The 12645-nt window shown below is 33.1% G+C and overlaps 1 protein-coding gene across 1 annotated transcript; it reads right to left on the bottom strand.

Moving 5' to 3' along the window:
- Positions 1–6331: 6331 nt before the first annotated feature.
- LOC149541371 (pathogenesis-related thaumatin-like protein 3.5) lies at positions 6332–10991 on the bottom strand. The gene is made up of 3 exons (XM_089796634.1): positions 10768–10991; positions 9435–10143; positions 6332–6799 (listed from the first exon to the last, which is right to left on the bottom strand). Exons 1-3 carry the CDS (start codon positions 10850–10852, stop codon positions 6649–6651), a joined length of 945 nt encoding a protein of 314 aa, XP_089652760.1. The 5' UTR covers positions 10853–10991; the 3' UTR covers positions 6332–6648.
- Positions 10992–12645: the final 1654 nt, after the last annotated feature.

Genomic DNA, 12645 nt, shown 5'->3' with positions numbered 1-12645 from the left:
TGACCCTTACTTGATCTGATATGTCACTCTTCAAAGTTCTAATACTCTATTCTTAGTCAACTGAATTCTATAATGTTGCTTTGTTCTTCACTAAGTCTTTAAACTCCCCTCTAAATTTTTCTATAGTTCATCCATATACTTCTCTCATCTGTGCATACAATGGGGTTTTGTCCTCTTTTTAAAAATTTCAAAGACTTAGGGTTAGGTATGAATCTACAATCAATATTAAATCTTCATTTCTCGCTTGATTCTTGCACTTTTCCTATTGGTTGCATGTCTTCTCCATTTTTCTTATTGGTTGCATGTTGGTTGCATAGGTAATGCAAAAGATTCATTCTTATCTTCAAGATCCTTCGAGATTCATCCTATGTTGGCTCCAAAAAAATGGTTTACATCTAAGTTTGTGAAGATACAAACTCATATGTTGATTCTGTGTTACTCGACACTTACTAGTTGTTGATGCTTGACACATAGAAAAATTGGCTCACTCGGCTCCTATAGTAATTTTGTTTCACTCGGCATCTATAGTGACTCGGCATCTACACTTTTCTCGGCACTTGAACTTTGCTTGGCACCTAAAGTTTACTCAGCACCTATTGAATTCATTGGCTCAACATATGTTGTAGCTCAACTTCTGTATTATACTTGGCATCATCTTGAGAATGTCGTTAAGTGTGTTGACACTCAAATGTCAAAACCAATCTGAGACTAATAAAATCATGTCATTGCAATTTTATTGAAACTTAGATACGTGCAACCTATAAAAAACTCAAATTTAAGATTTAGAGGAAATTGGAAACCCCGTAAAATTTATATTCATCTCAAAATATTTGGTAAATGAACAATTCAACCAAGAAAACTTAGGAAATGGGGATTTTAAACCAGCTAGGCTTTTAACCACTAAAACTTCATAGTTCAAACATTAAACCCTTCATGAGATCTCTTACATATGATTGTATATTTTTCCTCCAAATGAAATAAATTAATTGAATCAAAATGGATTGGCTAGAAATTATTTCTTTATCAGACCTATTATATGCAAATTGTTATTTCATTAATTAAAGTGTATTTGATGTGTATGAGTTATATTACTTCCACATTGTTATCTTGATGTCTCATAAAATTTGAAGGAAAAAAAAATGGTTCACTAATCATCGTAACGTGATAGGTTATTTTGAGTTCCCTAGTGGGGCATTGCATTTGGTATCAGAGATAAGGAATTGTAGAAAAGATGGATATCAATTGGATCAATATGGTTTTCAATGTATGCTTAAACAAGAATCATATTGTCCTTAGTGATTGGAGGTAAATACTTAGCTAACTTGTTTGTATTGGTTTCTTATATGACCCTTTTGTATGACGTTATAGATTATACATTTTGAGCTTTAGATACCCTAGTTGTAGTAGTTTGCTTCGAGGAGTAAGCCTTATTTAAGGGGAGGAGGATGTAATACCCATCACTTTTACCATTACTGTGAATTTTTTTGTGAAACCCTACCAAGCCCTTCTGCAAACATGTTAGTTCTTGGTGATTTTTGGAATGCAATACTTTGATATATAAAATAATCAATTTTACCATGTTAGTGAGTAGTGATGATGACTTTCTTATAATGATGATACTTTATATGCTCTTAATTTGTAATTATAGTTAGTTTCATGATGAGGTTCTTATGTTAACACATGATTTTATTTATACTAGTGATTTATTAATTGTACCTACCTCATACTTGCATGTGTATGGTGTGCGTGTCTATTGTACATTCATGTTTGATGTGCTTGGTTGAGGGAGGGAGTTGTAGTCACCCACAAGTCAGGATCTACATGATGTATCACTCTCATCATTGCCTAATTAGTTAGATATATATTTGCAATGCTCTTCTTTTATGCAAGTTTGCAAGTATTGTACATCGACTTCGCTAAATTGTCACGATGAGTAGACCCTATCTCAATATCTCAATGGTAAGAGATAGGAGATAAAGTTTAGGTCTGAATCCCAACCTAAGCCTAATTATTGTCCTAAGAAGGAGGACATGTATCTGATAACTACCCATCCAAACCAATGTATCTATCCATGTTTGATTTTAGTTTTGGTCTATTTTTGTTATGTTGCATTTATGTGGATTGGATGATGTGACTTAATAATGTCACTCGAATAATCATATGATATTTGGATAATTAAAAATTAATTTAATTCAAAAGAAACATTAAATATAATGATATTTAATTGATTGAGAATCAATATGTGTATTTCATTTAAAAAGACTTAATTTTTAAAGTCTAGATATGAAAGTTGAGAAAAGTAATTAATTATTAAAAATAAAGTGATACTTTATCCATAATTATTTAATTGATAATAATAAATTTAGAGTTGCACATAAATAGTGAGTTATAAATATTAATAATTATTATGCTATTTAAAAGTATTTTGCACAAATAAGTAGAAAACAAATCTATTTTAGAAAGTGTTTTAAGTGTGCATAAAATAATTAGTTAATATTTTGTTAAAGTGAGTTATTTTCTTTATAAAATTGGAATTAGAAAACCCTAAGGAGGGTTAGGTTTTCTTAATTAGAGAATTTTGGGTCATTTGACCACACACAAGTTTTGGGAGAGCAATTCGGCAAATTAAGAATTTCTTAAAAGCTTAGTGGTATTTTGGATTGTGATTATTCATTGAATTGTTCCAAAATTTTAGTTGTCAGAATGAGGTAGGGTTTGAGAACTCATTGTGAAATATTTTTAGAAAAAAAATTGTCTACCTCGTATTTGCCAAATTATTAGAAATTGATTCTTGAAAATTATGGAATGGAAATTTGGGAACAGATATAGTTTGTGTTTTGAAAATAGATTTAAATCCTTTATGGGTAGAAAAACTATGTAAGCATTAACAATAGAATCATGCTACTGAAATTTCATTGAAACCTAAATCTATGTAGCCAATAGAGAATTTATTAAAATTTAGAGGAAATTGGAAAACCAATAACTTTTGTATTCATCTCAAAACCTTTGGTAAAAGAAGAATCCAACCAAGAAAATTTAGCAAATAGAGATTTTAAACCAGCTAAGGTTATAATTAATAAAATTCCATGGTAAAAATGTTAAATCCTTCATGAGATCTCATACATATAAGTGGTATATTTGTTCCTGCAAATGAAATAAATTAAAGAAAAAAAAATTGTTCATCAAAATCAATTGGTTGGAAATTGTTTCCCTGTTAGACCTATTGTATGCATCGCTTAAAGTGTATTTGATGTGTATGAGATACATTTCTTTTGCATTGTTATCTAGATGTTGCATAAACTTTTAAGAAAAAAATAGTTCAATAAACATTGTGACATAATAGGTTGATTTCTCTTGGGTTCTCTTGTAGAGCATTATAGGAAAACTTGAAAAATAATTATTTATAAAGAGAATTAGGGAAAGAGGATTTCATTAAGAACCACCTAAACTAGCATCAACAAATAAGGAATTAATTTTCTCATTATTTTTCGAGAAAAGCCAAACAACTTTAGCATTTTAAGGATGAATATTTCACAAATGTGATCATGAGATTTATCAAAATAAATTTCACTAATTAAAGCATCTTGGGAAAATTGTTTTGCTAGTTTAGCAATTTTTCAAGCAAGAATCAAATCATCAAGGATGGATCTTGCTCTTAGAAAGCTAGTCTATTCAAGTTAAGCAATGTCTTAAGGAATACATTTGATTTGAGAAAGCTCTTTAGTTATGATTTTGTAAGAATGAGTGATAGTTTTTCATCCATTAATAAAGTGTTCCTCCTTTTTCTTTGGGGACGAGTTTAATCAAGACATGATTAAAAGTAGGACCTAGAGATGTTGCTTCAATTCCTTCAAGATACACATTATAAAATTTTCACATACATTTTGCTTGGGTTTGATAGAACTCCATTGGAAAATCAACAATTTCAAGATTTTTTTTCTTGTCATGCAGTGAAGGGATTTCTTAATCTCCTCTATCAAAAAGAGGTGATCAAGAAATTTATTATATTTAGCGTTGATTTTTTAGTTATGTTAGCAATCTCACAATCCTCAAGGATGAGAAGAAGATAATTACTAGTAGAGTCATCTATGAAATATTTTTCACATGTTGATAGAAGGTTTAGAAGATTCCATTATGGATGGTTTGCATGGAGCCAACAAATTTAATGGAAAAAATATGTTCCTCTTTTTTCTATGTTTATGTTGCAAATTTTGAAAGAAATGTGTTTCATGCCCCATTTTGATCCACTTGAGTTGGGATGCACTTGGCCACCTTTTCATTTGTAGGTACCCAATTTTCAAGGTCATTCTTATTATTGATAATTGATGTCTACAATGAAATGTTATGTGGGTTTGAAGCTAGGAGAATGTTCATGTTCAAAGTGTCCTTTACGAAAATTTTCAAGTTTTGAATGCCTAGAAATAGCCCATCTCTGATAGTCACAAACAAAGGATGTGTACCTAGCAATGGCTCTCTCCCACAAATAGATGAACCTATATTGTTGAGGTTTTTCCTTATAGTTCCAAGTAGCAATTAAGTCATCAATGTTATCCTAGTCTTTGAGAATAGAGGCATTTGATTTAAAAGTAAGGTTATAAGAGGTGAGAGTGTGGTTGGAAAGCTCGAGTAATGCAAAATGGGAATTTGATCATCAAGAGTTGCTAAGAAATCTAAACAAACAAGGTAGCCATCACAAAACAAAATTGGATAGTTAGGAGAGAGATATATAAACAATCCAACCTTATTTTTCTTTAACATCTTCGCACAAAATGTTCCAAGTGTACCAATGAGGCATATCGATGTTGGCTTTACCTAGAAGGGGATTGTTAACTCCAAGAGTGTAAATACAAAGGCCCAAAATTCAAATTCAAATTAAGATAAGGAAGTTGAGTTACTCTAGTTGTCATCATATGCATGTTTCACCATACTAAAGTCATCCCCAAGATTCATTGAGCTTTATGGAGGTGTAAATGCAACCATTTTTTATAAATAAGCTCTCTAAATAAGAGAATTGGGAGCAAAAATAAAACAAGATTCAACACTAATACCATTGACGATTATAGAGGAGTATTAGACATGACAACTTATTGGGATACCTCGTGAAAAAGTAACACATTGAATTGATTTTTCACATAACAAGTCTCTAGGACCATAGAGTAGTCTTGATGTTCAATGCAATCTTGAGGTAACCTAGGGTTTATGATTTTATATAGTTACTAGGTTGGGAAGGCATACATAACACTTGGGGCAAGCTTTTCCCAAGGACAAAAGCCTCCTTCTGCTTTGATGCTTTAATGTTAGACTCAGTCACAACTTTTTAAATAGATATGAATTTGAGAGTAGAGGGTGACAGGTGAAGAGATGAAATGTGAAAGAGTCAATTGGAAGATGACAGATTACTATTAAGAAGGGATACAAATGCATAAACATTCGCAACCTCTTTGGTAAAAGGAGTAAAGATGCAATAAGCATTAATAGATAAAATTTCTTAACTTCCATACATAACTATTGTATACACAATAAATCAAACCAAAGCAAACTTAAACAAAACAAAAAAAAAACTAAATCTCCAGATTTTCACTTTTATTTACTATGTATCATTTCAAGCTTGCCTACTCTTCGAAAAGAGCTCATAAGTTCAAATCTTTCAATCCGAAGTGGTTCTATGTACTACTTTGGCCTTGCAGGTGTTATTAAAATCTTTCATTCATTCATTCAATCCTAGTAGGTGTAGGATATGTAAGCCTCCTTTATAGTATAATTAGATGTCTTCAACAAAGAGTAGGAAGTAGTTACACCACTGTCGTTTTGGGCTAGCCCCCTTGTTTTGACTGTTTTTATATAAAAAACAAAGAGTGAGAAGTAGTTCTATATTATTGTTACAATATCTAGATTAAAAACATGTGACTGATATGAGAGACCATAAAATAAAATTTCTTTTCTTTCCATTCTCATTAAGGGACTCAATGAATAATTTCAATGTGTATACGGATTTCTTTGGTCAATTAAGAATCCATAGAATGGCCTGCTTTTCTTAGTGGATGTCTTTCATTATAAGCATAATGACCGCATGATCAATGAATTGTTGAAGCGTGAAAGCCAATAAAGCAAATGGACATCATGGTTACGTGTAAATTGGTCAATAAAGCAAATGGGGACCTCATGATCAATCAAGGAGACATGGAATTATCATTGGACCTTGTGATCAATTAAATTAACTAATAATAAAGCAAATGTGGTCCTTATGATTAATCAAGGAAATATGTAAATTATTATTGGACCTTGTGATCAATTGAATTAACTAATAATAAAGCAAAAGTGGGCCTTATGATTAATCAAGGAAATATGTAAATTATTATTGGATCTTGTGACCAATTAAATTTACTTCCAAACCACAGTACAATTGATAATGGTATTCCTCATAAAGTAGTTTACCAGTGGCCGTTCAAATTGCTTGTGGCACCCAAAAACATCTTTTATATATAAGTTTTGCTTTTGCAGCTCATCTTTTTCCTCGGTGGGAGACATCTGATAAGTAATAATTGAGCCAACCGAATATGACTGACAGCTGTCCCTCTTTGGGCCCAGAAACCGGATCCTCTGCGATTTGCCGGATATTCTCATCCTATCGTGGAAAGCTCTAGTCCCTCATTTCATTATTGCCGGGATTATTACCGAGGAAGTGAAAGTAATAATACACAGTAATAGTAAAAAAGAGGGTGTGAAAACTGTCGCCCGTGATGTTACTGCACTTTCTGCCAACGCTGTGCTGCTCCCAGGCGGAGTATCCAGCTTTTTACTGCACACACGGTGAAAATGAAATTTAGAAATTGATGCAAACATATTATTTCAAATAAAATATGTATCTTAAAAACGTTTTAACATTTACATAGTTATTAACCATTTTTATGTTGTATATTAGTTTAATCATGTGATATTTTAGCATCTAGGCTCATCTTTTCAAAGAAAAAATAAGTTCTTTTATTTATTTTAAGTTATTCTTCTACATAATATAGATTTTGAAATATAGCATGTTTTTAATAATTAAATTTATGTTGAAAGGGATTCTATTGTAAAATTATAACAATAGGTATCTTAAATACATATAGATCTATTAGTATTTTCTATTTCTAATGGTGAAGCATCAAATATCATGACTTATAATTAGGGGAAAGGTCCTCTAGTTCACACTCCTTGCTCACCCAAAACCCTAATTACTAATTTTAAACCCTTAATGATATTAATTGGTAGTGTTCTACAATTCATATTTATGGGAAAGGCCCTCTAGTTCACACTCGCTCACCCAACCACCCTACTTACTAATTTTAAAGAAACCAAAAATACGATAACTAAAAACCCATTGATAAATTTCACATGTGCAAACGATAACTAAAAACCCATTAATAAATTTCACATGTGCAAACAACGTCACACTTGTACCTCTAGTAATTATAATTTGTAGACTTTATTTGGAGGAGTTGTACAACTTTATTGTTACCCATAGTACATGATTGTTGGGACATCTATTCTTAGATATTGACAATTTTTTAGTTCCTCCCCATGTTTAGTTACTAGGGCGTCTATAAGTATGTAAGTTCTAAATGACCATTGTTTGAGCCTCATGAATGAAATTAATCCCACAGTATGTCTTTACTACTTAAAAGCCAAAAAAGACAAAAATACAATACCTAAAGGTTCATTGAGAAATTGCATATGTACCAATAACCTTCCACTTGTACTCCTAGTAATCATAATTGTAGACTTTATTTGAAGGAATTGTGCAACTATATAGCAATCCATGATGCATGACTATCAGGACATTTGTATGTAGGTATTGACTATTTTTGAGGTGGTTGTAGTACTTGGTTATTGGGGCATCTATATGTACCCAAAAGTAAAAAAGGTAACCATGTTTAAGATAGCTTATGTTGTTCAATTATTGGAGCATCTTTAAGAAGATATCAACCAACACTTCTAAATGATCATTTTTTTGACACTCTATACTTGATAGATTCACAATATTCATCTCGCAAAAGCTATAAAAAATAAATAACTTTAAAAACAACGACAACCAAGATAAAATTATAAGGAATTAAAAACCTACCAATGCGTGAATTCCTAATGTTAATTAGATATAAACCATTTTTCCTATGTCATTCAAAAGATAATTTAAAGAATATTAGGTCCCCGTTTGTATAATGAACCCCAATCTCAATATGAACATGAAATATCAATTGATAAGTAGGAGATATTTCCCACATTAAGTCAAATTGTGATATTGCTTTCAAGATTTAATTGTGTAGTTTTTTTGTCACAGAGGAATCCATCTCTCGTGAGAATAAATGTAACACTATGTATTCATTGGATCTAGGTGATGCTCACTGAGGTGAAGCACTAGGACTTCCCGGGAGGTCACCCATCCCAATACTACTCAATCCAAAACCATTCCCAATTGATGATATGTCACCAATCTTCTAAAAACTCTATTGTCACCTTTAAGAAGATATCAAGCAACACTTCTAAATGATCATGTTTTGACACTTTGTGTACATAATGGTTCTATAATGTTCATCCTTAATACCCGAGGTCTGAAACAATAGCTATAAGAAACAATAAATAAAATTTTAAAATAATGACAACAAATAAAAATGAAGAAAAAAAAATCTAATAATTATCCCAAAAATAACCTTATTCAAAAGGTAAATTGAAGAATATCATGCCCTCATCACTATAATAGATCCCTATCTAAATATAATCCTAAATTGTCAATTCAAAACTAGGGGAAACGAGCTAGTTGTCACTCATGTATGCATTGTTGCCATGTCCAAACCCCCAATTACTGCTAGCTTTCTCCCCCAATTACTGCCATAAAAAGCTCCTACAAATGATTGCACATGTACTAATAGGCGATCACAAATGTATTAATAGTTGATCATTTTTAGCTTTCTTGGTTTATCGATTGGTCGATTGTGCAAAAAATACTATAGCAACTATTGGGGGTCTTAGTGGTGGGTATTGGGTAAACATTTTTAAATGACACTTTTAGACCACCACACACTCTATGAGTTCTATAAAGACCTTTGTAAATACGAGAAAGGTGGAATGTTAGCTTTAAGCTCTTCATTCGCCTACAAAGGTTCACCAAAAAAGTTAGCAAAATTCTATATACGAATTAGGAATTGTAGATGTGCGGAATTAAACTTGACGACCACTAAATCATTTCCCATACCCACTTGATGATCTACCAATCTTATGAATCTCTAGTGACACTCTAGTCCCATGGTGCGATTCCACCTTCAATCACACCCAACCATTCTCGCAATCTTACCAAATAAAAGAAAACAATCTAAATTCTACAAATTACATTACATTGATATGAATTATCAGAAATCCTAATAACTTCAACTCAAATCCCTATAATATCTGTACATTACCTGGCCATGGCGACGGTGGGACAGAAGGTAACGGCATAGTCGGCGCCGGTACAAGTAAACGTGCTCGTCCGGTCATCGAAAGCATAACTATAAGCTCGAGGGCAAGCGGCCTTAAACACCTGCGAGTAACTCGACGGCTTACACGTGTCAGGATTCGCATACGCACCACTGCAACAATACTCCGGCTTATCAAAAGCCCCGCACGCGCTCTTACAGGCCAAGACGTTACCGTCCCCGCCGGTACCCACCCTACTAACGCCGTCATCCAGCTGAAGCTCCGACGGGCAGCTCCGGTTAATATCAGTAATACAGCCAGTGGAAAGGCACGCGCCGGTACCGCCATCAGCGACCACCAACATCGGTAAATTGTAGCCGTCCACGAGACTCACGTCGTAGAAATCCTGCGTCGCTGGATCGACGTAGAATTCGGCGAGAGTCGCCGGCGGAGCTGCGCCGGCGCCGGCGCACTGCAGCTGCCCGCCGCAGTCCCCCGTTGCGCATTTGCCTTTGCCCTGGGAGTCGAAAGTGCAGCCCGTTCTGCCCCACATTCTGCCGGACCATTTTACCGGCGTCTCGACTACTCGGCTCGTTCCGGCGGGGAGCTCGAAACCGGTTGTTGCCAGTGCTGCCACGCCGCCGTTGGAGAGGAAACCGGGCCAGACGGTGTACTCGCAGTTGTTCAGCAGCGTAAATGATACCGCCCACGCTCCTGCAAAAAAGAATGGATTAAAATGTTATAAAAAATGCAGTTTTGATTAGCTATATAATGCATTATTTTTTCTGGGTTCAACTGTGTAACAATTTTTTACTATCAAATATTTTGGATGACACTGTACGATTTAAGAGAGATGTTTTGGATGGCACTATACGATTTAGGAGAGATGTTTTGACTAGCTCTGAGCACCTAAAACTTCTAATTTGTACAATGAAATTTGCCAAAAACAATTATGATGAGCGAAGAGCTTAAAGCTAAAAAATGATCAAATTATTATTCATGTGTGATCTGCTATCAGTACATGTGCTATCATTTGGCTGGACTTTTTATGAACAGTAATTGGAGGCATCTATAAAGATAGACGCCGTGGTCATTGGAACCTGAGCAACTACGAGATGGTCTCCCTGATCAAAATATTACCTGGGGCAACTACTGGATCCTCTCCCCTATCAACATTTCAGATGATAGATTGGAGAGTGTCACATAATATCATCCAAAACCTCCATGATTAACTATTACACAATCTAATCCAATAAAAAAATACAATGTAATTTTGAATCAAAAGACTTAGGGAAAGAAGGAAAAAAATGCCTTTTTTTCTGAGTGCTGTATACTTACCATTTATGATGCTGAGCAAAATGATCCCCACAATAGACATGGCTGAAAAAATCACTATACGAGAGATACAGATATGATTTCTCATCTGGTTCGTCTTAGGGTTTATTTGGCAGAGAGAATCAGATTTGATATATGGATTTCTGCAGCTCAGAGCAAATGATTCAGGAAAATAATGGCAGATGATAAGGGTTGAAGGAGGGAGGGACACTCGTTTATTCGAGGCCTTTTTCTTTATGAAATGTGCGGGGATTTAATGGTACGTTGTGATATCGATGGTGGGCCCGTCTGACGCAGAGCCAGCTCAGGGGGTGGTGAATCATTAAATTATTAATTACGTACGCACTAATAATTCTCTTTTTAAGTCGCTTTAAAGCAAGGGAGTATTTGTTTTATTTTATTTGGGTGGGGAAACCATCAAACGCCGAGGGACTATCTCAACTTGGTGTTAGTGTGGTAATATTTGTGTGGCTTACCATGTTTGTGAGCTTTTCTATTTGGATTTATGAGAGGAAAGGAGGATAATATTTAGGTACGCCCACCTACTTGTGAAATCACAACTAATCTCTTATTAGTTAGTTGTTTCTTAGCTTCAATGTAAAGATGTTATTTTCTATAAAAAATTATTATTTGAGAAACTAACTAATTATTATTGGCTAATCATGTTAAATTTTAATTATTTGGTGGGTTTCATTTGATCGACATTTTCTTTTTATGGTAGATATGAAGCCACAAAATCTAGTAACATCTACTACATTCAAAAGTTTATAAGAGAATAGTGTAGAATCTTTAAAGAAATTCATTATTGTTCAGTTATTATAATTTAAATGTTTGAAATCAATATCTATCAATCAAATTTAAATAATATTTATTTTTAAAAATATGTCATTGAAACAAATATCTCTAGTATTGACTATATTTCTATTTGAGAGATGAAAAGATTTTTTAATTGAAAAAAGCATATTAAAGAATTAGATATCACTAAGAAACACCAAAAACTTGAAACAAGAGCAATTGATAAGTAATAAGCGATTGTAATAAAGTGACAATAGAAGAAACAAAAACACAATTGGAGACTACATCAAGAAAGAGAAGATATTTTATCATATCAATTGCTAAGGTCATTATTTTTGAGTCTCAAGATTATGGATAAATATTATATTATATTATAAATTGTTAAGATTGTTGTAAGTTGTGAACTTGAAAGATGTTTATATGTATGAGCATCCCCCCATAATAAATTAACAAGTGGTATTAAATGGCAATAGCTGAATGCACTCCAAGATCTTTGATATGAATATGCCACCATACATGTGTAGGAATTTGAACTAATTTAATCAACACTAAATTAGATAATATATATAAGTGTAAAGTTGTTCTAGAAGTTCTAATATTCAACAAAGGATTGAAGGTTTTCACAAAGAAGCGATCTTACTATTAATTATGTACTTGAATATTTTAAGTTATTTTTTCAAATAATGCATTGTTATTTATAGTTAAAATTATAATGTTTGAAATGGTGGTCAAAAGACTACCAACAATACAAGAACAACAATATAAAGTGGCAATTAGAAAGTGAGAAGATAAATCAACAAGTTAACAGTTATTCAAAAGATCCGAACAAGGCCCAAAATCCGTAACTCTAATGCTGCATTACATAAATATTATATTGAAGAAGGCTGAAAATAGTAGCTACAACTTCAACTTGAACAAAGTGTGAAACCTTCTAAAGAACATGAACTCTTTGTTGTGGTTTTGAAGGTGAAGTTTGATATCATTGAAATAATTTATGTACTTGATATGATCCTTGGTGGCCTCTGATAATGAAGAGCAACAAATTCATATAAGTTATCAAAATAAAAACTTTGATTTTTGGTCCCA

Source organism: Cupressus sempervirens, chromosome 8 (genome assembly GCF_028749045.1).
Source record: "Cupressus sempervirens isolate cs-2001-9-10 chromosome 8, ASM2874904v1, whole genome shotgun sequence".
Taxonomy (NCBI): domain Eukaryota; kingdom Viridiplantae; phylum Streptophyta; class Pinopsida; order Cupressales; family Cupressaceae; genus Cupressus; species Cupressus sempervirens.
Note: the sequence above shows the minus strand (reverse complement) of the source record. Positions and strands in the feature narration are given on the sequence as shown.